General features: G+C 41.4%; 1 protein-coding gene across 3 annotated transcripts in view; it reads left to right on the top strand.

The window, feature by feature from the left end:
- The window catches only part of LOC105480862 (RAN binding protein 17), a 442,674-nt gene that overhangs the window by 410,002 nt on the left and 4,741 nt on the right, over positions 1–27,931 (top strand). For 2 of the 3 annotated variants that reach the window (XM_011740055.2, XM_011740054.2), the window contains one exon: positions 26,582–26,680. In XM_011740055.2, coding sequence (XP_011738357.2) covers positions 26,582–26,680 — 99 coding nt within the window. Of the gene's footprint in view, positions 1–2,578; positions 3,254–26,581; positions 26,681–27,931 lie in introns of those variants that run through there. The other variant, XM_011740056.2, reaches the window with a different exon arrangement.

Raw genomic sequence — 27,931 nt, 5'->3', positions numbered from 1 at the left:
CAGCCATAATCACAGTATTCTCCCATAAACTTTGGCAGAAACTTTTAAGTTGGTAGAAAATTTTAGCAAAAATCAATAGACTATGGCCCTAGACAAAATACCATATCAGATTTTGCAAAGCAAGTAATGTGGTTGAGCAGGAGACAAATCAAGTTTGTCTTTACTCAGAATTAGCATGCATTTGTTGGTTTAAGTAATTTCTGTGTGTTAATAATACTTGGTAATCCTTCACTCTATAGCATATGAGTAAGTAGTGATATATCTTTATTAACAGTGGAATACATTCTATTTATTTGGAATGTAGGCTTTCAGATAGCATTTTAAATATTAATGACTGGGCTCTGGTAGTCAGCATAAATATGATTTGCATTAGTACTAGGTTATATCATCTTGAGTGCCTCTGATGTCAGCTATTAGGTATAGTAATATCTGACATCATCTCCTTAGGTCACTGACAACTTTGACCTCTATTCTTATGCACAGTTTCTGTCGTCTCAAAAGCTCTTTTGAATTGATTTGAAATTTTGACTCTTCCCTTTATGAGGCAGTAAAATTGATAATTATTCAGATGGGAACAGAGCGCTGAGTGAAAAATCAATTCCACCCGCTCTCTGCTGCGTATAAAATTACTTCTGAGTCGGCTGGACTGAACGGATGGCCAGAGTAAAAGCAGCAGGCAGGAGCAGTGGGAAGAATTAGCTGGACAGAACGAATAGCCTGAAGGGATGGACTTGAAAAAGAGGGAGTGGGCCAGTTGGGGGTTATTATTAGCAGGGATGGGTCCCATTGATCATCTGTTTACATCAGCCTTCCAAGACCTTATAAATCAGCCCTGAAGAGCAGCAGAACCCAAGATTCAGCCTGTCACCAGCAGGATCTTGTATTGGGTTATTTTCATTTTCACACGCAGATGAAAAGTGAGCCATTGATTATTCATTGGTTGCCCATTAAATGCTGTTTTTAATAGATGATTTGCCTATCACAGAAGGTAATGAACAAGGTTACTGCTTCATAACTTGAGGTTTCAGTTTTCAAGGCATCTGTGTCGGTTAAGTAATGCCTAACCCTATTAAAAGGAATGGATTACAAATTGCTTAACAGTTCTGAAAAACTAGACCCTAATGACTAATTGTGCTTGGAGTTTAGAGAGGGTTTGTCAGCTCTTTAAACTAAACTGATACAATGATACTGCAATTATTTACTAGTTTGAACTGTTTTTCCCCCCAACCTGGGCCTATTTTGCTGGAAGCATAATTGCATGAGGAATGTTAATTCCAAATTGCAAAAGTTATCTCCTCAAGCTTCCATAGTAAAGGAAGCATGAACCTACATAAAGGTTTTCCAACATCCTTACAGGCCTTTCCATTTGTATATAGCAGCCTGGGAAAGATATTTTATGTGCCTCTCACCTGGAAATGTGTTTATTATTCCCTGCTATTTGGCTTTAGAGCTTCAAAATTTTTAAAAATGTTCTCCAAATAAGCCATTTTTCATATTTTGCCAACAACTCTAACTTTGCAAGCATTAAAATTTAGTCCATATGAAGGTCCACTGTACGTGAATCTATTTGAAGTAAAAACAATTGCGTCACCAGCATTGCTTTGACCTAACAATTGAGAAAAACCCAGTTTACATAAATTAAGGTGGAAAATTCCCCAAGCATTTTTATGTTATTAGAAGGATAAACTAAAAATTTAAGGAGAGACCAACAGTAACAGTGATCAAATTACTAATTACTACCAATTCATAGCAGCTAAGACACTGATCTGCTACAATGATTTGGAAGACAACATTTCTTTGTGAAATTTTTTCAGTTTCATCACTGGTCAGTAAGTATTTGTATCCATAACACATAGTTATATGTAATTTGTGAGATTATTAGAATAAGACACTGATCCTGAAAGCTTCTCTAAATCAGAATTCCAGTTAAAACTAATTGCTCTAGAAATTGTAGCACCTTCCACAGAAATATAACAAGGACTATTGGCCGGGCGCGGTGGCTCAAGCCTGTAATCCCAGCACTTTGGGAGGCCGAGACGGGCGGATCACGAGGCCAGGAGATCGAGAGACGATCCCGGCTAACACGGTGAAACCCCGTCTCTACTAAAAAATACAAAAAAAACTAGCCAGGCGAGGTGGCGGGCGCCTGTAGTCCCAGCTACTCGGGAGGCTGAGGCAGGAGAACGGCGTAAACCCGGGAGGCGGAGCTTGCAGTGAGCTGAGATCCGGCCACTGCACTCCAGCCTGGGTGACAGAGCAAGACTCCGTCTCAAAAAAAAAAAAAAAAAAAAAAAAACAAGGACTATTATGCAATTAATTTGTTAAAAGGGGTATTTTTAGCAATTATAGTCTTGAAAACCTTAATATATTGCATAGAGGAATTAGAGCAGTTAGGGTTGAATTCATCTTACTCTCGTCTGTTTATCTATTTTGCTCAAGTCAACTGTACTGAAATCCAAAAGAAATTCTAATTGTGATTTTCTTTCTCTCCCTTTTCTCCCTCCTTTTTATGTGTGTGTGTTTTTTGTTTGTTTGTTTGTTTTTTTGCTAACATGGCATTTAACTACAAATTGTGAAGAGCTGTCAGGAGCTATAAAAATCATACTTCAGTAGGGACTTAAGCTGAAAGAACACTCACCCTTTTCCTCAATCAGTCAGTCAATCAATGAAAATTGCTTTTGGATAGTGCTCTTCATGACATGCATCCCAAAGTGAATTACAGCAAAAGGGAAATCATCTGCTCTTTTTTCATTTCTGTGTTTAGACTGAAATGATATTGCTCAACATTTTGACATACTATACAAGACATCTTTCATACTTAAGATTCCATTCCATAATACTAAGTAGGAGAAAATGCAGTCGCATATTTAACTGATGTTGAGATTTTGGCCTACAGGAACCTTAGCAAGACTCTTACAGTCAAAAACACTTAAGCAGATGAAATACAGTCATATCTCTTGTCCTCTTAAAAAGAATAGTCAGATGTTCTAATGTTAATAAAGACTTTTCTAGTGATCCTTAAATAAAAAGTATGCTCTTTATGTAAACCATTAGCTCACTCTGGTTGATTTACAACTTTATTCTCAATAATACAGTAGTATATTGATATCAAAAACAAACTGAAAGAACATTCACAACTGGATCAGGCAATAACGGATTTAAAAAGTTTAAAGGAAGCCAGGGATATGTCATTATTAGTGACACTGAAATTGGAAAATAGGAACTCAAATTACATAACATAGTTTTTGCACCTGGTGCTATAATCTTGGTTGTAACAGCAATCAGTTAGGCCGGGCGCGGTGGCTCAAGCCTGTAATCCCAGCACTTTGGGAGGCCGAGACGGGTGGATCACGAGGTCAGGAGATCGAGACCATCCTGGCTAACATGGTGAAACCCCGTCTCTACTAAAAATACCAAAAACTAGCCGGGCGTGGTGGCGGGCGCCTGTAGTCCCAGCTACTCGGGAGGCTGAGGCAGGAGAATGGCGTGAACCTGGGAGGCGGAGCTTGCAGTGAGCCGAGATCGCGCCACTGCACTCCAGCCTGGGTGACACAGCGCGAGACTCCGTCTCAAAAAAAAAAAAAAAAAACAGCAATCAATGCATATATTATGCATATACATAGTGGGGAAAAAAATAATATTGGCAAAATGTACGTGCTTCTATTCACAATAGCAAAGACATGGAATCAACCTAAATGCCCATCAGTGGTCGACAGGATAGAAAATGTGGTACATATATACACCATATACACCATGGAATACTACACAGCCATCAAAAAGAAAGAGATCTTGTCCTCTGCAGCAACATGGATGGAGTTGGAGGCCATTATCCTAAGCGAACTAATGCAGAAACAGAAAACTAAATACAGCATGTTCTCACTTATGAGTGGGAGCTAAACATTGAGTACACATGGACATGAAGGGAACAACAGATACCGGGGCCTACTCGAGAGTAGAGAGTTGGAGGAGGGTGAAGATCAAAAAACTACCTATCGGGGATACTGTGCTTATTACCTGCATGACAAAGTAATCTGTACACCAGACCCCTGTGACATGCAATTTACCTAGATAACAAACCTGTACATGTACCCCGAACCTAAAATAAAAGCTTTAAAATTTAGAAATGTAAGGAATAAAACTTTTCAAATGTAAGTGCTTACTATGTGCAGGCACTAGCCTAACCTACTTACGTATGCATTATCTGGTTTAATCATGACAGTATCTTTGTGAAGGTGTAGTATTATCATTACCATTTTACAGATATAGGAACTGAGGCACAAAAAAATTAGGAAACATGCCCAAAGTCACAAAGTCAGTAACTGGAAGAACTATATTTTAACTGAAATCTGTTTAACTCTAGGGTTCACATGCTTAAACACAAAGCTATCTCTGTCCGTTGTTTAGTGGCTTCTCATCTAAAGTACGTATGTTTCGAGCACATAAAATGAGGCAAGTTGAGCTTCCAGTAAGTCCCACTGGGGCCATCCTTAAGGTAGACTGGTTTAAAGCAGTCATTCTATACCCCCGCATTATACTACAGCCAGGACAAAACAGATGGGCAGTGACCCAGAGAGGCAGCGGGCAAGGGAGAAGGAGGTGGCTTTGCCAGCTGCTGCAAAAAAAGCCCTGTGGCTCCCACCACCACCAAGGCAGACCTAACCAAGCTTCCACTTTCTTATTCTACGCCCACACCCATTCATTAATTTTATAGCCAGATGTTGAAGGTATATAACGTAGTAGGACATGTAGTCTTGAGAAGATCAGAATGTAGTAGTACGGCTGTGTTATAATGTCCTTTGTGACTTTTCTTTAATGCCTCCGAGGTAGCTCTTGAGGTTTAACCTGATTTTTCTAGGACAGAATCTATATGGCAGCTGTGAAATGATGATAGGAAAGCAACATGTGCTTTGCATCTCTCTCCCGTATCCAGCACATCTCTGTTCACTGTCCTGACTTTCACCCCTGATTCATCAGCGTAGAATGCTATTTTTAACCTCTTTCTGGTTGTAAACTGCTTCTGTTTCCTAAAGGAAATTTCTGCTGTTGAGTACCATTAACTCTATCAGTGGTCATTCTTAAAGTCTGAATCTATACCTGAGTTCCTTTGAGCCTCCTTCTCACTTTCCTATCCATTATAACTATACCAGGTGTCACAAACTAAGATGCCTGTAGGGCCAAGAAGCAAAAAACCTGAATGAGGTAGATAGGAAGGAATCCTAAAGTTGAGTGCACGTCTCTGTCTAAAGGGGGCAGCCTCAGCACACCTCCAGCCAATTGTTGCCTTATAAGAAGGTCAGACCCAGTGTTGCCAGATACATTAAATTTCTCCCTTGAAGAACAGCCAGAAATTCAGGTTTTTAGATGTGGCCACTGATTGAAAATTAAAAAAAAAAAAAAAAAATAGAAACACTTGGCGGGACAACACTGTATGCCTGGATACCAGCTTTCCACTTCTGTAGTACAGAATCTTAAGAAATTTCAGAACTAAGATCCCCCAATGCATGATACCTTGCATTTCTCACAGCCATCCCATACAGCACTGCTGCAGTGATATTTTTATTTCTGTATGGTTTTTTGCTAACTTTTTAAGCATACTTTTTTGGTTAGTTTTAAAAGGATATAGTTATTTTGATTTTACTTAATCTAGGGCTTTGGGGGTTCTTAATTTATTTTGCTCTTGCTTTTACTTTTACTATACTTGTCTACTTGAACTTAAAGGGAATATTTTATCACTTTTGGGTTACATCTTTGCACACAAGGAATACGAGAAACAGGAGATGAAATGAAACTCACTCAATACTTTTCAAACTTTCTTTTTCTTCAAAATAGCCAGGTTTGTTTAAGATAAAAATAGAGTTTAGTTTGGTCAAGTAAGTGTGTGTGTGTGTGTGTGTGTGTGTGTGTGTGTACAAAATCTAACTACTAAGGATCAAAATAAAATATTTAAGAGGTCTGGGACTGGACAAAAGTATCTAGGTAACAACCAGGTAATAAAAGCCCAAAAGAGAGTAAACCTCTTAAGAATGAAAAATTTGTGACCATTGCCTCAGAGATCAGTTTAGAAAGTTAATGTTTATAATTTTAAAAATAGAGAAACACTAGTTTTTTTAATATCAAGGTGACATTTTACGTGTGATGTTATAAAAGTACTTACCTATCTTTACAAGAATAATCTAGTCCAGATCCTTTGTTACTAACCATATCTTTGCCATTTTAATTTAATTTTTATTATAGAAATATTTGATGAATGACTATCTCAATAGTAACAAAAATGGCATTTTAAAACAAAAAACACTTAAAAATATGTTACTGATTTATAAGTCATCAAATTAACATCGTAGCCATAAGAATACATATTTATAGAGTGACTTTTTCCTCCCTCAAAGATCACCTACGTCCTGATACTTGTCCCAGCACCCAGCAGAGCCTGACACTTCATGATAGTCAATGAGTATTTGCAGAGTAAACCCCCAAAATATTAGTTTTCAGAAGTATGATCGCAGGCAGTAATTTTAAGTATCAAACCTAGTGTAGTGATAGACTGCTACATAATAAACCAAATGGAAATGCTAAGATAAGATTATATCATAATATACTACAGAATAACCTTGCTGAAATTCTAAAAGAAAATTTTATTCTAAACATGGGTGAAGAAAGAAAAAAGTACTTCAGATATTGTTCCAAATGGTTAACAGAACAGAGAGGAACCCCCACCCCAACCCCCACTAGGACATGTGTTTTTCGACCTCTAAGCACAGTTTAAGGATGTAACCCATTGATAGCATAACTTGCCTTATTAATTGAAAGGGATGGAATCCACCAGATGTACCCAAACCAGCAGAGAGTTGGGTGACTAAGCAACAGCAAAGACACCATATTGAGTGAGCCAGAATCCAGTCTCCAAGTCATTTATTTCAGCCAGTGACAATACATTTAAACTCCTGTGCCTCAGCAGTGATTGATGGTTTAATATCATATATAATTTTTTTAATGAAGGAAAACTATTTAAATATGTTACCATTTGCACTGGTATTCTCCTATGTACATAACTGCATTTAATCATTATGGGGATTGTTTTTATACTTGTGTAATTTGTATCCAAGAAATAACTGTCAAAGTCATCTCATGCTGTTGCTGGAAATGGTACAGTGTGCTTCATACTTGAATAGATTCATTCTTCCCTGTACATAATTAAGAGTATTGGAGCTTTCACTATTACCACATAGGAATTCCATGTTTACATTTCTGAGAATGAAAAATTAGCCACAATGTGCTTTTTCAGGTTCCCATTTTCTGAGGCTATGATATGTAAGCACCTTAGTTTTGTGCCAGTGTATGATTTGAAGAGTTTGATTTTAAGACTTTTAATATTAAAATACATAATAAAATTTTATTATCTAATTACAAGAAGGTTTAGCCTCTTATTAAAGTTGCTAAATCAGGCCTGGATTAGCATTATAATGGCACAGTTTGACATGGAATACTCAAAAGTCAAGTTCGGGGAGCAGAGGGTTTTTTTGTTGTTGTTTTGAGGGGGGCTTCCCCTACCCCCACCCCTCACACAAAATAACATGGATGAAATGCATGTATGGAAACAAACAAGGAGCAATTTGGAACGCTGAAGAAGGAGTGGAGGTGTCAGTCTAGGATAGTACCCTTAGGCAAGGCAGCTGGTATATGTAGCCTTTTGTTTATCTGCTACTGGTTTATGTAGCCTTTAGGCCGGCACCAGAAACAATCACTCCTACAGGGTCAGCTGCTGGTCAGAAGCAAAGTAAGAAAAGATTTTGCGTCCAAACACAGCAGCCATAATTTCTGTTCAGCTGGCACCTGCTACTGGTGCACAGCATGGAGGTGAAAGGTCAAAGAGGCAGTTGTTCAAAACTCAAGAATGGCTTAAAGGGACTTGTAGATTAATCTGCTTTATTAACTTCTGTATATTAGATAACTATTGCTGTGAATGACAGTACATCTTTTTGAATAAGTCACATCTCTTTCTCTTTTAAATTAGCTTTTGAGTAATGAATATTAAATAGAAAGCATTTCAGGGGTAATTAAATGAAAACAGAATGATGTCATTTTACAATTATATTTGTATGTTTATAGAATAGGGGAATTATAATGTTTTACAAGGAGCTAAAAGAAAAAAAGAAGGCAGCTCTTCATGAAGAAGAATTTGGAATAAATAAGCCACATATCCATTTGACTTTGTCTTTAAACTAAAAAATATGATATGGTTTGGAACTTAGTGTGAAGCCATTGGGTGCCAGTGGCTTGATTTGGTATTCTCAGGGGCTCCAAATGCTTTCCTTATGAATTAAAGGGGACTGTAATCTGTCATCTCTCTTTTACCTACAGTTTAGTTATTAGTCTGCAACAAATGTTCTCAGGATAGCAAGGGAGTGGTGAAAAATGAACAACAGCCATACCTTTTTGCTCACATTCATGTAAAGCAGATATAGAATATTTCATAAGGGAAGAAAGCACAGCTACACAGGGTTAGCCCAATAATAATTAGGCATGCTTTCTAACAGTCACTCACCAGTATGGCAAATGGCAGCCAAAATGGTTTTTAGCCTCTTCGTTAATAGTGGCCGGCATAATTGCTATTATTTTAAATTAAGAACAAAAAGAATTCACTAAATGTATCTTTAAAAAAAAAAAAAAAAAAAAAAAACCTCTGCAAGGCAAATTTCTGACCCATAGATTAAATACTAACCCCGACTCTGGGAAGCTTTTAACAATATGTACTCAAAAGGAATTGGTTTTATCTGTTGACGTTCAGTGATTTTTGGTTTGTCTTTTTTTTTTTTTTTCCTTAAGAATTCTCAGAAAAAGAAGCACTGCAGAGAACATCTTTGTCTTTATGCTAACATAGCACAGATAGCAGCATTTGTCTCTATTTCACAAATAGAAGTTATTTAGGATTTCACTTGCACTCCCAAGTTTTGATACAAGTGCAGCCTTTCTACTCTTAGTGTTTCTGTGACATAAGAAAATGACACCTGGGATCGTCTCCCTGCATCACACGAAGCTGGCCCAGGACTTACCAGACAGATCATAAATTTGTGTGACTACCACAAAGAGGATGGCTACCTTGGCCAGAAAATAATGATTCAGTAATGTTTTCTTACCATTCCAAGGAACCTTCATACATCCTTCTTGAAGACCTAAGCTTTTCCTTCATTCTGTAACAGAAGCCTTGTTTCCTGCTGGGTTTCTGGGATGTAAGACATCACTATAGAAGGAAAACCTCAGGCTCAGACAGAGAAGTTTAATGAGAATGATTATGATGAAAAAACAGTAGAATCAATTATATGCTAGGCTGTGTGCTAAGTGCCTTATGTATACGTATATGTATATACATGTATATATTTCTATTTACGTCAGTACTCTGTGAGATAGGTATTTTATCTCCACTCTATAATCAAAATATTGTAATTATAGCTCTGAGAAGTTAAATAACTCACCCAATATCATACAGCTAGTAAGTAGCAGAACCTGTGCCTTTTTTTTTTTTTTTTTTTTTTGAGATGGAGTCTCACTCTGTCGCCCAGGTTGGAGTGCAGTGGCCAGATCTCAGCTCACTGCAAGCTCCGCCTCCCGGGTTTACGCCATTCTCCTGCCTCAGCCTCCCGAGTAGCTGAGACTACAGGCGCCCGCCACCTCGCCCAGCTAGTTTTTTGTATTTTTTAGTAGAGACGGGGTTTCACCAGGTTAGCCAGGATGGTCTTGATCTCCTGACCTTGTGATCTGCCCATCTCAGCCTCCCAAAGTGCTGGCATTACAGGCTTGAGCCACCGCCCCCAGCCTTAGAACCTGTGCTCTTAACCACTATACAGTACTAGTAACTAACTGGCCTAGAAACAGGATTGGCAGGGATGGAAGAGTGGCAGGAAGAGCCATACAGCATTCTTCAATCAAGAACTAAATTGAGTCTTCAGTCCTTGAGCCTAGGACTTTTTTTTTTCTTTTTTAGAACTGATTGGACAGGAGTTAGACACTTGACCCAAGCTGGCTCAGTTAGAGTCTTTCCTCCCTAGATTTAGAAACTGGCATTTAAAAGATGCTGGTTGCCAGGCACAGTGGCTCATGCCTGTAATCTCAGCACTTTGAGAAGCTGAAGCAGGAGGATTGCTTTAGGCCAAGAGTTCCTGACCAGCCTGGGCAACATAGCAAGACTCTGTCTCTACAAAAAAAATTAAATTGGCCGGGCGTGGTGGTTCACACCTGTAATCTCAGCACTTTGGGAGGCCAAAGTGGGCGGATCATGAGGTCAGGAGTTCGAGACCAGCCTGACCAACATGGTGAAACCCTGTCTCTACTAAAAAAATACAAAACTTAGCTGGATGTGTTGGCATGTGCTTGTAATCCCAGCTACTCAGGAGGCTGAGGCAGGAGAATTGCTTGAACCTGGGAGGTGGAGGTTGCAGTAAGCCAAGATCATGCCACTGCACTCCAGCCTGAGCGACAGAGCGAGACTCCGTCTCAAAAAAAAAAAAAAAATTATTAAAAAAAATTGTAAAGATGCTGGTCAGCCACTAGTCCTCACCTAAATTGAAGACTTGAAAACTCAAGAGCCATGAGGCAGCCATTCCCTGCCATATGTTCAGAGAAATAGCCAGTCTTAGAGGAGAGAAAAAAGAAGCAGACATGCTGAGGATCTCAAAGGAGAGGCCAAGCAGCCCCAGAGAAAGAAAAAGACTGAGAAATACCCTGCCAGCTGCCTTGTCCATGGTTCTGAGCCCTTGAGAGACTTGACTGCACTGCCTTGTCCGGGGTCAAACTACCCCTTATAGACCTAAGTCTTATCAGAGGTAGTCTCTCTGTCCTGACAGCCAAAAGAATCTTTTTTTTTTTTTTTTTTTTTTTTTTTGAGACAGAGTCTGGCTCTGTCGCCCAGGCTAGAGTGCAGTGGCAGAATCTTGACTCAGGAGAGTTGTGAGGACAAAATGAACCAATGAGTATAGACTTACCTAACACAAAGAAAGTATTCGATAAACATGTAAAATTGGCCTTCACTTTGAAAAACAATATGCAGGTACCACTTTTTTGTGTCCTTGAGGGGAAAATGTCCCTGCTATTTATACTATAAATGTGAAAAATATCCTTTCAGGAGATTCCAAGCCCAAGACTTCCTTTCAGAGATAATTTGATTTTGAAGCCAGATCACCAAGATCTTTCCTGGTCCCATCCCTGTGTTTTGCTTTTCTTAATGTTCTTTCTGTGATAAGCAATTCTCAAAATCACACCCACTGGACTGGATGAGGGCATGGTGTGGTGTGAGTTTGAAATTCTTGGCCCCAAACTGACTTTTTTCTTTTCTTTTTTTTTTTTTTTTTTTTTTTGAGACAGAGTCTCGCTCTGTCGCCCAGGCTGGAGTGCAGTGGCGCAATCTCGGCTCACTGCAAGCTCCGCCTCCCGGGTTTACGCCATTCTCTTGCCTCAGCCTCCCGAGTAGTTGGGACTACAGGCGACCGCCACCTCGCCTGGCTAGTTTTTTTGTATTTTTTAGTAGAGACAGGGTTTCACCGTGTTAGCCAGGATGGTCTCGATCTCCTGATCTCGTGATCCACCCGTCTCAGCCTCCCAAAGTGCTAGGATTACAGGCTTGAGCCACCGCGCCCGGCCCAAACTGACTTTTTTCTTACCTGTTCCTCCTGCATACTTCAGGCATTGCCTTGCAATGGCCAAAATGAAAATAAATCTAATTTCTTGGTCCATGATGTGCTACTATAGCAGAATATCATAGATTGGGTAATATGTAATGAACAGAAATGTATTTGCCTCACAGTCCTGGAGACTAGGAAGCCCATGGTCAAGAGTCTGCATCTGGCAAGGGCCTTCTTGCTGTGTCATCTAATGGAGGTGGGTGGAATGGCAAGAAAGAGCACCAGGAGGCCAAACTTAACCTTTTATAAAGAACCAATCCCAAAATAATGGCATTAATCCAAGCATGAAGGCAGAGCCCTCATGCCTAATCACCTCTTAATGCTGTTACATTGAGGATTAAGTTTCTAACATGTTCTTTTTAGGGGACACATTCAAACCATAGTACCTCATAATTCTTCCCATTCATATAATGTCTTCATACATCATGTCTCTAATTCTCACAATAACCCTAACAGGGAGATAAGGCCAACATGGATTTTTTTTTTAACTGGGGAGTCTAGGTACATCAACAAATGTAATCCCACAGTGACTGTATGAGAGACCTATGCAGAGATTCAGAGATGTGTGAAAGAACTTGCCCAAGTCCCACAGCTAGGAAATAGTGGCATCTAGATTATAATTAAGGCTTCTTATCACTAGATCTCACACAGTTTTCATAATGCCACACTAAGGTTTCTCAGGGCCTTAACCTATTTCTTTGTGGCATTTCTTCTTACCCTTTCATCCTTGTCTAAGAGAGACAGCAGAGTAAATGAGAAGGTTTCCCCTGCCTTCATTACTCTGGTGGAATTGTAAGTGGTGTGAGAAGCTCCTTGAATTTCTTCAAAGAATGGCACAGTATAAAGTAAGACTAGGCTTAATAAATTGCATGACTTATTTATTTTACAGTTATTACTGGTTTTTACACACAGTTGGAGGTTAAATTATGTGATTCCCCAAAGTATAGTGTGCTGTAGAGTGCTGGAAATGTGAATCCAACCTTTACATTCATTTCTCTTAACTCATGGAAAGTTGTTTTTTGGGTTGTTTGTTTGTTTGTTTTAAATAGGGTCTCACCTTGTCACCCAGGCTGGAGTGCAGTGGCACAATCTCAGCTTACTGCGACATCTGTTTCCCAGGCTCAAATGATCCTCTCACCTCAGCCTCCCAAGTAGCTGGGATTACAGTTGTGCACCACCACACCCAGCTAATTTTTTTGTATTTTTGGTGGAGACAGGGTTTCACCATAGTGCCCAGACTGGTCCCAAACTCCTGAGCTGAAGTGATCCACCTGCCTCATCCTCCCAAAGTGCTGAGATTACAGGTGTGCACCACCACACCTGGCCTTAACTCATGGAAAGTTTAATGAGCAGTAGCCACTGATGGAGCTGTGAGTTTATATAGTGTGTTGAGGAAGACTCCTTGTTTGTTTGCAATCTTATCCCTATTTGAAGAACAAGGTAAAAAGAGGTTCCTTAATCCTCTGTCCTTTCATGAATTAATGCTGCCTCTTATGCTTTGCAACCTAGAATTCTTGCTTATTAATTCTCTATCCTTTAGCATGCTGAGAAGCATATAGACTGAGTGCTTTCAAATGATGGAAATTTCATCCTCCTTTCTAAATTGCAAATTCTCCATATTTGTTGAGACTTTCTATTTTACAACCATCAGAGCAGACAGGTTTTGCAGTCAGTATACCTGGTTTTGAATACCAGTTATACTATTTGCTAACTGTATGTCCTTGGAATAGTTACTCCACCTCTTGGAAGATAACACCACCTCACCCAAGGGAATTCTATAGCTTACCTGAACTGGCCTCCAGGATCAGAGAGCTGAACCACTCCCTCCTGTGGTGTCATGCCCAGACTTTAGTTAAGACTCACTGTCTTCGATTCTCTCCCAGTCCATCACTCCCTCAGCCCACTCTATGGTCTGGAACATTGGTACCATGGAAAAGGAAAACAGTTGAGTACATACTTAGTTGAGATCCTATAAACAAAAAATGTCAAATAAACTCCCAAGAAAGACGGTGATGAAAAGTGCAAGGTCTGAAGAGAAATCTCTTAGGCACCAAGGCAACCTGCCAGAAAGAAAACCCTAAAAAAGAGCTCTGTGTGAATGCCCATATTTAATGTGGCTTCTTATTTAAATGGGGCAAACAAGTTCCACTAAGGTCAGGGAACTAAAAGCATCAATTAGAGATAAGTGCATTTAGGGATCTCTCTGAACCCCTTAAGACTGGAAGGAAACAACTTGATGGGTGGGCAGTAAAAGATTAATAAATACTAAGGTTACATGAGCCCTTAAGGCCACAGAGACCACACTTCATCCAATTCCGTCCAATGGTGCTTGACACACAGTAGGAGGTCAGAAATTCCTTGAGCAGTGAATAAGTATGAGAAATGAAGAGGGAGGGGAAAAGACAGAAGGAAAAGTCCCTTGCACAGTACCAGACACACTGTAGGTACTCAGTAAGTATGTAGTTACATGTGTGCACCTAGCACGTAAAAAGAGCTAATAATAGAATATGATTGACTTGAGATATACACAGGTTAAAGAAACCTTGTAGATAACAAGAGGCATTCATAGTCCGTCCTGAGGCTTAGCCTGTTTTGGAGATGGCACTTTAAGGGCAGAAGTTCCACGCTAGGCCATTAGTACACTTACCCCTCAAGAGAGTAAGCCCTCCCCCGCCAACTTCATCTTTTTCCTGGGCCCCTCGCGTTGCAGAGAGTCTGAAAACAAATTGACAGAAATCTGGAGGAAAGTAACTCAAGTGATTTAGGAGAATGGAAGGGCGGCTTATAGGGCCAGATTAAAGAAGCTAAATATGTATAGCTTACCTAAGTGACAACTAAATGGGGCATTTGATAAGTCTATAAATACTTGGAAGATGTAAATGCCAAGAAGGAAAGGGAATTACTTAGCATGGCACAATAGAGTATTGGCATAATGGAATAATATTAAGAAAGGGAAAATGAAGGTTGAACATCAATAAAAAGCTTCCTGATAAACAGAACTATTCCTGACAGGGTACACTATTAAGTTATGTGCTATAGGCCAAGGGAAGTAATGTCAGTGCCATTTCTCAGAGTACTGGCAACAGAGCTAGCAAGATAGGACCCAAGAAGTGTCCTCTTGACCAAGGCACAGGAGCCAAGCAGGAAAGCTTCTGTGCCTGTGGCTTCCCAATCCTAGAAAAGGAAGAAAGCTGCATCTTCTTGTTGTTGTTGTTGTTGTTGTTGTTGTTGTTGTTGTTGTTGTCGTCGTCGTCGTCGTTGTTAGATGGAGTCTTGCTCTGTCGCCCAGGCTGGAGTGTATTCGCATGATCTCATCTCACTGTAGCCCCTGCCTCCCTGGTTCAAGCAATTCCCCAGTCTCAGCCTCCCAAGTAGCTGGGATTATAGGCACGCACCGCCACTCCTGGCTAATTTTTTGTATTTTTAGTAGATGGGGTTTCACCATGTTGGCCAGGTTGGTCTTGAACTCCTGACCTCAGGTGACCCACCTGCATCGGCCTTCCAAAGTGCTGGGATTACAGGCATGAGCCACCACGCCCGGCCAAAAGCTGCATCTTCTTGGGAAAAGTCAGATGGCCCAGACCTCCTGAAGGCTCAGACCCTGTGGAGAATGGTTAAACCAGCAGTTCACTACCACATCACTGCCAGAAAGATTTATTCAGCTTTAATGGCACCCCATTTCCTGCACACAAGATCTGCGCCCAGCCTATGTAATCACCCTCATCTGCCACCAGTACTCCCCATCCACCCTTTCTATTCCCACAGAACTGCTCATCATTCCCCCAAACTCTTCTCCAAACCTTTGCACCTGCTTGTCCTTCTTCCTGCCTGCCTGTCAAACTTCTCTTACTCTCAACAACAGATCCAAATGTCACCTTCTCTATGAAGCCATCCCTGGCTGCTTCCACCCCTAGGCAGGGTCAGCCTCCTCTGGTTTCTAAAAGCCTCCTGTGTAAACTTCTGTTTACGGCCACTCACTGTACCTTCTGCCAATGTTTCTGTACGGCGTATCTCCTCCCCTACTCAACTGTAAGCTCTTTGAGGCCTGGAACTGTGACTTGTTCATCTGTATATTTCCAGGGTCTGACACAGAGCCTTGCCCAAATTAGGTGCTCAGTAAATGTTTAATTGAGGAATGAGGTTCAGTTCCCAACACTTTCAGTCACTGGCATTCCTTGGGCCCTCTTTGTAATTATTAAGGAAAAAGAGCTTCCAAATCTAAGTAGCATCTTTGAATCATCTCCCTGGCCTCTTGGCCAGCACTTTCTATGCCATTAGATAACTGTAAATAAAAACTCTCAAATCTGAAGATTCTGCATGGTTTAAATAGAAACTCTACTATTTAATGGAAAGTATTTCTGAAGGGTCCATTGAATTGTCCACAAGAATAATTTTTTCCCCATATGAAAAAATGAAAACATTTTGGATCCTTTTGTAGTTCATGAGCATGGTGATTGAGTGTTCACGTGCATATATGAGCCCTAAGCAGTATGCATATCCACGACAGAGATTAAGCGTATGTTTATATTATTCAGTAGTAAACTCTAACTGAGGCCATTGAAAAGAAAGAGACTGGGGAAACAGTGTCTCTGACTCACATCTCTTTCTCCACATCTCTGTTTTTGTGTCTGACTCTGTCTCTGAGAGTTTCTATTTCTTGGACTCTCTCCCAGACTCTTTCTCCTTGGTACAATATTCATTGCACTCTGCTTTGATGACTGCATGAGTTGCCCTGGTGCCATTATGCTTATGTTGTTCTGTTGTGAAGTACGATATTAATTGGGAAATGTCTGATAACTGTTTAGCAACATGCCTTGCTGTTTCCCCACTCCCTTCCTTGATTTTGAATGGCCTCAGTTAGAGTTTACTTTATCATTGAATATTTAATATAAACGTGTGCTTGTAGTCATCTCTGTGATGCATATGCACATTGCTTAGGATTCAGTTCGTTGCTACAGCCACCTAAACAGCAGCCACGTCTACACTACATGTAGCATTTCTGGAACAGTCTGGCATCCTTCTCTTCATTGGAAGTCTTGACTTTGAGACCATGTTCTTTTTGTTTTATTTTATTTTATTTTATTTTATTTATTTTGGAGACAGAATTTCACTCAGTCACCCAGGCTGGAGTGCATTGGCATGATCATGGCTCACTGCAGCTTCAGCCTCCAGGGCTCAAGCAGTCTTCCCACCTCAGCCTCCTAAGTAGCTAGGACTACAGCCACACACCACCACACCTAGCTAATTTTTGTATTTTTTTGTAAAGGCGGAGTTTCACCATGTTTCCCAGGCTGGTCTCAAACTCCTGAACTCAAGCAGTCTGCCCACCTTGGCCTCCAAAGTGCTAGGATTATAGATGTGAGCCACGCGCCTGGCCTGAGGCCATGTTCCTAAAGCTCTGAGTTTATTCACAGCTTCAGTGTGTTTCTAAGATTATGCTTCTTAGATATATTTCATTGGGAAGAAAACGGGGTATGCAGTCAAGGATTCTGACCGTTTCTCTCTGTCTCTGCTACGCTACCCCTTGACTCCCCTCATTTTGAACTTCTTGCAATATCTAAACTTGTTACCTTGCCTCCAGTACTTACCCGTAATTGCTATTCTCCAGAACCTAATCAGTATTGTTCTGAATGGCAGACCTCATCATGTCACCTTCTCCTCAAAAATTCTTTGAAGGCTACCCTTCATGTATTAGCCCAAACTCATTTCTATATTCAGCATGGCATAGAAGCCCTTTTATAGCCTGGACCAAGCCCAGTCTTCTACTCCTTGCCCCTCAAATCTACTCCCTGCCACTCAAAAGGTCTCTTTCAAAAACCTCCTGGGTATGGACTGTTCGTTCCTCAATATGCCAATCTCTGTCTCCAGTGGCTTTTCTCATTTTATTTCCTCTTCCAAATATATACTTCTTCCCAGATAATGCTCTACGCATCTTTTAAGATTCAACTTAAAATCACCTATCCTATGACGATAGGCTGGTCTTCTTAGATAGAATCAGAGCACATGCGCCTTTGTTAGACTCTCTTAAGCTTGCACACATTGTTTGCTAGTTGGGGGACCCCCAGAGGCTGGTATAGGCCATTAGAGGTTCTAGAACCTATGTGGTGGTCGTTTAGGAAGTACCTTGAACTAAAAATAAGGGTCACTTGAATAAAAATTAGGGGAAAGTGGCTTTGGAGTTGAAAATTATTGCTCAAAAATACAGATCTTCCCAACATTCCTACCCAGAGGAAATTTAGATGGTGTTTTTGACAAGTAATCCTTAATTTTTACATCAAATTGAAAAGTGTTCTGTGTGTTATTGGCAAGAGTGAAAAAGAGTTTCCCAAATAGTGCTGAGTGGCAAACCCTGCAGCCTTCCAATGCCCCAGGTTTTCTGGTTTTATTTTAATGCAGCAAGCTGCTTTATGAGATCTGCAGCCACTTGAAATATGATTTACTACTCGTAAAAAGTTTCAAATGGATAATGAAGATTCAGGAATGAGACTCACAGTGTGTAGTGTCGTCAATTTTGTTGCTGTTGCTCTACAGTACATCTCTGCCATTGAAATGAATTATTTATCATAATTTATTTCAACCATGGAAAATAAAACTGCTTTCATTGTGATGTGTGCAGTAACATTCAGAATAGACACATTACATGCAGTACTCTCAATTAATTAATCCTGAAGTTTCATTCTAACTTTATCTTCTTTCTTATAAGCCAGGAGACTGACAGGTAATTCTTTCCCCAGTAAACTGGGATTAAAATGCATGTTTGGAGAACTAGGGGTGATGCTGGTAATAGAGTAAATTGAAACAGCAAAACTAAGTTGTGTTTTTCCTTAGATTTAACAATAGTTGGAAGAGTTTTTTCATTTTTGAAGCAATTAATCACTTTGAACAAAAGCGTCCCTTAGCTTTCTGTAAGGAGGGGATGGCAGAGTGGGGATGCTTTCAGTTTGGATGTGGAGGCGTGCAGTGCTAACGTATGACCGAAACCAGCTGAGTTTCCTGGTCCTGAGGTGCTTTTGAAGTAAGAAGCTTCTTTTTTTAAGAGCAAGGCTAGCGTTGTGCAGAGAACAAGTTGGCAGGGATCCCCAGTGATTCCGGGGGAGGGCAGGTCGTCCGTAATTGATTGCAGTCTTGTTTCTTTAAAAGAGAGGCTCACCTCATCCTGCATTTCATTTGACTTTTTTTTTATTTAAAATGCTAAATATTTTTATTATAAGACTGCAAAAACACTATAAGCACTAGTAATGTTCTTAATATAGAGAGATAATTTTAAAATTTAATGTAACTTAGATGGTAGAACTTAGTTAATCCAGGCAGGAAAATATAACTAATTATATACTTATTTATCCATTATGTTCATTTTTCATAGCATTCCACTAATATCACATAGGTGAATAGCAGATAGAACAATTGATTTCTTTTCCCTAAAGATAACTGTTATCTAATTTGAGCAGGATCGCATTTCAATATCTGCTGTACACATGACCTCAGGAACAGCATTTCAAAATGACAGAAACTCCCTTACTTCCACAAACCCTGAAAATCTGGAAGCTTTTTGTCTTTCAGCAGCACTCAGATTTTGCCTAATCCTGGGTCTCCAACCAGGGCATGGAGCTTAGGTGAAATTGCTGTGGAGATGGGTAGGTTTCTCTGCTTTTTCATGTTTTTTGTTTGTTTGTTTGTTTTTGTTTTATTGTTTTTGTTGGGGCCAGCCTTCCCCTTCTCTTTTATTGACCTTCTGAAAGGCCAATGACAAGTACTAGAAAATTCCTGAGACTCAGAAGCAGCTCTTGAAACTTAGATGCGTTTATTATTGGTTGTTCCTCAAAACATGACCAACTTATTGCATCAGAATGAAGGACAATCTAGCTTGGTCAGAAGTACAGATAATCTTGTATCCTATTCCTCTTCCCATTAAGGCTGACAAATTAAGATTAATAGATTGGCTGGGTACAGTGGCTCACCCCTGTAATCCTAGCACTTTGGGAGGCTGAGGTGGGCGGATCATCTGAGGTCAGGAGTTCGAGACCAGCCTGGCCAACATGGTGAAACCCCATCTATACTAAAAATACAAAAAAAAAATCAGCTGGGTGGTGGTCCGTGCCTGTGGCCCCAGCTATTGGGGAGGCTGAGGCAGGAGAATCGCTTGAACCCCGGAGGCAGAGGGTGCAACGAGCCAAGATCGCAACATTGCACTCCAGCCTGGGTGACAAGAGCAAAACTCCATCTCAAAAAAAAAAGAAAGATTAACAGATTAAGTTACCCTATTCTATGGTGCATACCCTATTGGGCACAGCTCTGATCATCCTTTTTTTGTCCTCTGCCCTCCCCCAGCCCACCCCCTATCCAGATCCAGACACAGGGATGCTTTGTCATTGGTCTCTCACCTTTTCTTTGGTCTGTCTTTTTGGTCTGTCCTTCCTTCGCCTAAACCAGAGCCTCCTTTTTTTTTTTTTTTTTTTTTTTTGAGGTGGAGTCTCACTCTGTGGCCCAGGCTGGAGTGCAGTGGCATGATCTCAGCTCACTGCAACCTCCACCTCCGGGGTTCAAGCGATTCTCCTGCCTCAGCCTCATGAGTAGCTGGGATTACAGGTGCGAGCCACCACGCCTGGCTAATTTTTGTGTTTTTAGTAGAGACAGGGTTTCACCATGTTGACCAGGATGGACCAGGATTCATATCATCACTTTAGCCTCAGTTTTGTCTTTGTGGTACAAATAGGGAGCAGGAGGGAATAGTCTGAATTTTTTTCTATTTCTTAGAACTTTATGGAACTTTTTTAGTTATATTATTCAGTATGCTTAAAATTAACAATGAAAAGTGTTCACTTTATAGGGAGTATTGTAACTCAAAGGAAATTGGCTTAATTTACTAATGTTTCCTATTATGTTAATTTAAATTGCTGTGTACATGGTACTCTTGGCGGGAGGAAAACCATTATTTTTATCAAAATGTTCAGTGGACCATTTTCCAGAGACAGCCTGTTAAGGCTGCCGTTGTTCGTCGTGAGAGTTGAGCTTTAGGTGGGAGGCAGGAAGGTCTGCTGAGAACTCTCCAGGAACCACTACCTTGGATTCTAAGCACAAGAATTTCAGTGGTGGCCTCACTCATCAGTAGGCAGCAGGGTGTCTGACCAGAGGAGGTACACATGGACCACATATCTAAGAGACTCACTGAAGGTGGAAGAATGAGCCATGGCCAGAAATGAGCCTTGTTTGTTACACCATCAGTCCTCCAGATGTGCAGTAGGTCGTACTGCCTCAGCCACTATGCTGATGCTCTTGGTCCTCACACAGACAGCAAGACAGTGGCAGCCAGCAGACTGGCATGTTGGACTTAGGCAGACCTATGCACATATCCTGGTTCGGCTTCACATCCTGGTAGCTGCAGTATCTTGATCAAGTTACTTATTTGCCGAGAACCTCAGATCCTTAGTCTATAAAATGGGAATAATATCAACTTCCCACAGTTAGTTGAGGATTAGAGACAGTGTATGCAAGTGTGCAGCAGAGCACTGAGCACCCAGATGATGCTCCATAAATGAGGGCTATTACTGTTGTTGGGTGGTGTGAATACTTGTCAGGCACAGCCTACTCTTAGGTGAAAGTTCTTGTCATTAGCAATGATGGTGCCCAGGCCTTTGACCTTTGCAACCTGCAAGTCCCTACAAAGGCACTCTCGAGCTGGCTATAGGACAGCAGTGGCATAGAAGAGTTCTCAGGCTGTATACACAAAAACAAGATCCTTGCAAATGAACAATGTATTACTTCCAGTAGGTAATCATTTTAAGTTTTAGTCATAGATTAAGACAAGAACTTCCCTGTTTTCTGTATAGTGCCCTTTCATCTCTTTAGCTCTTTATACTTTACCTTCTGATATGTCATTCATCCTTTTGCATTTATTCATTTATGTATTTACTCTTTCAGTTGCTCTTTCCTAAATCTCTGATGTGTGCCAGTGCCTAACCCTAGGCCCTGGGGATACAGTACCACAGGAGTTTGCAGTCTGGTCTCCCCACCCCACTGCCATTGCAGTCATCACCCTGTACTCATTCAAGTTGGCTTTTTCCATTTTCTCAGCCTCTGCTCCTATTTCTCCAACCATCCTGCTCTTTGATAATGTCCAGCCATCAGATTCTAGACACACTAAGCCTTCAACTTTCTTAGAAAAAAATACAGTTCACTGTTTAGCAGTAAAGCATCCAACACAAGCCACATCTTTGTCTATTCTATTTCAGCAGGAGACAGAACAGAAGTGGTTTAAATTGGGCATTTCAGCCAGGCATGGTGGCTCACTCCTAGCACTTTGGGAGGCTGAGGTGGAAGGATTGCTTGAGACCAGGAGTTTGAAGCTGCAGTGAGCCATGATCACACTACTGCACTCCAGAGTGAGCATCAGAGTGAGACCCTATCTCTAAAAATAAAAATGAACAGGCTGGGTGCCGTGGCTCATGCCTGTAATCCCAGCACCTCGGGAGGCCAAGGCAGGCAGATCACTTGAGGTTAGGAGTTTGAGACCAGCCAGGCCAACATGGTGAAACCCCATCTCTACTAAAAATAGAAAAATTAGCCAGGTGTGGTGGTGCATGCCTGTAGTCCCATTTACTTGGGAGGCTGAGACAGTAGGATCACTTGAGCCCAGGAGCAGAGGTTGCAGTGAGCTGAGAGCACGCCACTGCACTCTAGCCTGGGTGATAGGAGTGAAATCCTGTCTCGATCGATCGATAGATAGATAGATACATACATACATACATACATACATACATACATACGTACATACATACGTACATACATACATACGTAAATATAAAGTGAGCATTTAGTTACCGCCTTGCCATAGAGAAAGTATGACTCAGGCCAGACACGGTGGGCACACGCCTATAATCCCAGCACTTTGGGAGGCTGAGGCAGGCAGATCACGAGGTCAGGAGTTCGAGACCAGCCTGACCAACTTGGTGAAACCCCATCTCTACTAAAAAAAATACAAAAATTAGCTGGGCGTGGTGACACGTGCCTGTAAACCCAGCTACTCAGGAGGCTGATGCAGGAGAATCGCTTGAACCCGGGAGGCGGAGGTGCAGTGAGCTGAGATCATGCCGTTGCCCTCCAGCCTGGGCAACAGAGCGAGACTCCATCTCAAAAAAAAAAAAAAAAGCCGGGCACGGTGGCTCACGCCTGTAATCCCAGCACTTTGGGAGGCTGAGGTGGGCGGATCACGAGGTCAGGAGATCGAGACCATAGTGAAACCCTGTCTCTACTAAAAATACAAAAAATTAGCCGGGCACGGTGGCGGGCGCCTGTAGTCCCAGCTACTCGGGAGGCTGAGGCAGGAGAATGGCGTGAACCCGGGAGGCGGAGCTTGCAGTGAGCTGAGATCCGGCCACTGCACTCCAGCCTGGGCGACAGAGCGAGACTCCGGCTCAAAAAAAAAAAAAAAAAAAAATGAAAGAAAGTATGACGCAGCATATTTGGGTAGGAAAGTCCAATTTGCTTTATGCTTGTGCTTTACATCCCATGTTAGGGTAGAAGAGTAAGAGAGGAGCTGGGGAATGAACAGAGATACAGATCACACAGCATTGCTTTGTTTTACTTTTCCAGGTCAAATATTTGTCATTTTGTGTTTTATTTAGAATTACAGGTTTTCAGAACAACAGAAACATTGTCATTCAAAATCCTTACAAATACATGTGCCAGATCAAATAATGATGCTTTCTGAACTGTTTCCTATTTTCGTTGTATATGTGTCTGTGTTTTACAGCAACCCTCAACAAAGTTAGATAGTTGTGAAGAGACTATAATCTCATTGATCTGTATCTCATCAGGACATGAATTGGGGCCCTTCATTGAGCCATGAAATTCCACTGGGCTAGGCCAGAGAGAGTAGCTGCAGTAGCAGTAAAGGAGCAGTAGATTGATGCCTACTATGTGGCAAGCCCGGTGTCAAATGCTTGATATATGTCAGAGAAGTCATTCCTCACAGCAGCCCTTTGAAGTAGCTGTTACTGTCCTCCATTTTATATGTAAAGAAAGAAAGTCTCAAGTAAGTGAAATGACTCGCCCGATGTCTCAAGTTAAGTGGCAGGGCCAGATTGGGATTCTATTTTGATTGGCTCCAAAGCCTGGCTTTACCATACCACGTTGGTTTCTCTTCGTTGAGAGAAATTTCCTAAAACTCCTGCCAAATCCTGTGGGAAGGATGGAGGGGAATGAGGAAGCACCTGAGGCAGTGTGGAGTGTGCTTTTCCTACGTGGAGCAAGTCCTACAACTCTGCCTCAGAAATGGGCCCTTCCCTGGTTTGGCAGAATAGCTGCTGAGGGTAATGCAGTAGATACTGTATGTGTTTTCAGACATAGGCCCTAGAAAATGTAGCCTATGTTGGGCACATTTGTTTAATTTTATTTTATTTAGATCTAGACCTCTAGAAGTGGGGCAGATTTGAAACAGCCATTCCAGCCATCCCTGTGGCAGTATTGGAAGTGAGCAGAAGTTGAAGGATTGGAGCCTCAGCTCACACAGCCATTCCTTGTACCAAATACTGATGGTGCCTTGTGACTCACTGTGGGCCGGGTGGTCAAGAGCTGTCTCCTTTCAGTATTCATGTATTTGTGTCGTTAACCACAGAAAGCCTCCCACCAGAGATTTCATATGACCTGGGAAGTGATTCTGTACTTAAGCATTTCATCCAGTATTCTTCCACATGCTCCTTCTGCAAAGGAATTTGCCCCCATTGGTTGGCTGTTTCCCCCATACCCTACTGTAAGATATTACAAAAAATAATTCTGGATATGGGCCGCCATGTCAGTACCATTTAAGCAGATTTGCTCACTAATTTTCATATTTCCAGAAGAATAAAAAAGAAAAAAAATCACCCATTTTAACCAACTTTATTTTTAGAAAAGTGTTTTATTCAAACATCTCCTTACTTATTACAGACATAAATACATGCATTCAGACAAATGAATACACAGGAGAACCGTATAAAGTATTTGGTGCATCACTTCAAGATGCTTTGTCAGTTAATGGAGGAATTTGGTGCCTCTAACTTTAATCTTTTCCATTAAACTATCTGTTCTGCCTTCAGATTGTGAAGCCCATAATATTTTAGACTGTCTAGATGGATCTGTTAGTTTTGCTTGTCAGTGTAATTTGTGGCTCTATGACTTTGGGTGGCTTGTTAGATTGTACATGGAAACTTGTGATCTGCAAATGATGTTCAACATCCCAAGCTTAAGTCCTAGCCTCTTCCCAGAGAGACTGGACATAGAATAAATACGCAATTGGCAGATTTCATTTGCAACCAGCCTAATTGTTATGATGATGTATAGAATGGCAGACTTTTAGAACTGCAAAAAAGCTCATTACTGTTACTATATACCTTAAATGTTTATAGCACTTTTTACTCTTTGCAATTCATTTTGTATACACTATCTCATTTGATTCTCAGAGCTTCCTTGTGCTGGATTATTATTTCCCTCCTTATAGTTAATGAAACTGAGACACAGAGAGAGAGATTCAGTAACTTGCCTGATATCACAGGGTAAACTGGATTTCAAAAAATACCAGAGGACAAAACCAGCTGTGTTCCAAACAAGCCAGGTCACCAGAGCCCAATAAGGAATGGTGTGTGCAGTGATCTTTGCCACATAACGGCCATTTCCCCTGCCCTCTTTGGGGGAAAGGAATTCTGGAGCTGTGGGAACAGAAGAGCTTAGAGGTAGGAGGTAAAGAGTCCAAGAAGCAGAAACTGTATCATCAGCACCACATGAATGACGGAAACCTGTTTCACAGCCACTTGGCCTGGACTGTTGCAGCAGCCTCATCCCTCGTCTTCCTCCTTTAGTTTCACCTGCACAGTACACATTCTACATGTCCCCAAAGAGATCTTTCTTAAATGCAAATCAGAGCATGTCTCCACCTTTGCTGCAAACATATCACTAGCTCCCCGCTACCATCACGATGAAGTCCAGATTCCTCAGCAGGGTCTTCCAGTCTGGCACTAGTGTCTCACCTCTGGCCCACCTCTCTTCTCTCCTGTCATGCTAAGTTTCTTACCATTGCAGAACCCTTTGTGTGCATCCCCACCCTCCTTTTTTGATGCCTTCTCTGCTTAGAACACATTTATAATGAACTCCTTAAATGTTCTCCATGGAGTCCTCCCTGACTTCTCCTCAAGGACCCAGAATCTTCCCTCCTTCCTCTACATGCCCACTGCACTTTGCCCAGCCCTATTTCCTGTTATTTCTCCCCTAAGTAGTCTCCCCCAGGAGGTTTCAAGCTACTTAAGGTCAGAGGTTGTGATAAATGCCTGTATTATCTTATCTCCCCTATGGGTCTTACAGGCTGAATTTAAGAGAACGGATGAGGAATGTACATGTAGGAATGAATGAGTGAGTGAGTGAATTAGTGAACGAAGAGTGAAGAGAAACCTTGAACAGCCTAAGCCAGCAGGAAACATGATGTTCCAGGGTCACATGGAATGGGTCCCTTTCCCCTCCCTCTCTCCAAGAGGGGCCATGGAGAGATTTCATCTGTATAACATGACCTCTTAGGTGAAATGGGAGGCAGACAGGAAGGTGAGCTGAGCTTTCGCCTGGTGCCCTAGCATAGAGGAAAGCGTATCAGGTTTGAGAGACAGGGACTGATGATCTTAGCTCAGTGACCTCTTGACTTCTGCCTATCTGGAATATTCTCACCAAGGCTTTCAGAGGTAGAAGCTCTTCCACAGGGAGCTAGCTGGGGGTCTTTGCCAATAGTTTCTACAGGCAACATTATAAGCTAGAGTCTAGGCTGTTTGTCCAGGAAGAGCTTTCACAGCTGTTAGCAAGATGGAGGGGTGGAATTTGAGCACATGGAAGGCCTGGGATTAGGGGGACTCTGAGCCAGGGCATCTCAGTCTTTATGTGACTCTATCTTCTAGATGATGTCTGTCCTCATGAACACCATTGTCTTTGAAGACTGTCGGAACCAGTGGTCAGTATCCAGGCCTCTCCTGGGGCTCATCCTGCTCAATGAGAAGGTGAGTGTGATTGCAGGAAGTCACGGGAGGTGGTCCCTGGGAGAAGAGAGCAGCTGTAAACTAGGGTGAGCTGTGATGATGAAGGACAGAGGAGCAGAGCCAACTGAGTTTGAACTGGGACCTTGAGAACTCCGTGAGGCTGTATTCCCCTACAAGGCCCTTCCCCAAAGGTCTCAGATCTTCTTCAGGTAAGCAGAGGCCTCAGAACAAGTGCTTCTGGAGCCCAGAGCTCCCGCTCACCAGCTGGGTGGTTTGCTCAGTAGTGTTTCAAGCTTGTCCTCACTCCACTCCCCCCATTCCAGGAGAATTCTGAGCAACAACCCTTTTTGCCTGCCTTGACCACTCTTTATATCTGAGATCCCCACTGCCCTAGATGGTGGCAGCAGCAGCCCATCAGGGATTCCTCACAGAACCAGCAGCCTTCATCTGGGGAGCACACGTCTCCAGCTTCTTTAGAGGACTCACCACCTGGGCTACCTCCCAAGCCTCTCCAGCTTCCTGTTGAACCCATGCATCTCCCTAGTAGTCAGTAGGAACAGTGCATTACAGCTTGGGAGAATGAATTGTCTATACACTAAGATAGTACTGGGGAAAAAGACAGTGAGATTAGAGGCAGCTGCATGCATTAAAATTCAAACTAAAATCCCAGCCTTGGAAGGAAACTAATAGAAGAAGAAAATATATCACAAAGAGAAGAGCTGTCTCATCATTCACCTGTGCTGAAGTATCCAATTTTAACCACATTCAGTAGCACTGTCATTCATCTTCCCTCGGCGCTATTGTGATTTAAATCCAAGCTCTATAAAAGAGAGCAGTTCTTTTAAAATGATTGAGAGGGAATAAGGGCAAATTCAGTGTTTGGAAAAAGCTTATGACATCACAATATTATACTTTACTGATGGAGGCAATATTTCACCGTTTAGGATGAAAAACTAATAATTTTCTATTTGGTGTGAGTCACTGCATCATTATAAAAGGGAAAAATAAGTAGTTTTGTGCATTCCCAATCTTGTTCAGTAAGACATTGTGGTTTAAGTATAATGCCTCTGATATATAGTATTTAAGTATTAGTCTGACTACATATTAATTATGTGTGTTTTCTGATGTAAGCTGTTTTAATGTATGATAGAAATTAAATATCATGCTTTTTGGGCTTGGAAGAATAAATGCATGACTGGCAAAATGTTGTCTTCATGCTGAAATTAGGCTGTTTCCAATGATTAGGAGCTGTGTTTAGCATCAGAGCTTGTG

Source organism: Macaca nemestrina, chromosome 6, assembly GCF_043159975.1.
Source record: "Macaca nemestrina isolate mMacNem1 chromosome 6, mMacNem.hap1, whole genome shotgun sequence".
Taxonomy (NCBI): domain Eukaryota; kingdom Metazoa; phylum Chordata; class Mammalia; order Primates; family Cercopithecidae; genus Macaca; species Macaca nemestrina.
This window is presented reverse-complemented; position numbering and strand designations above follow the sequence as displayed.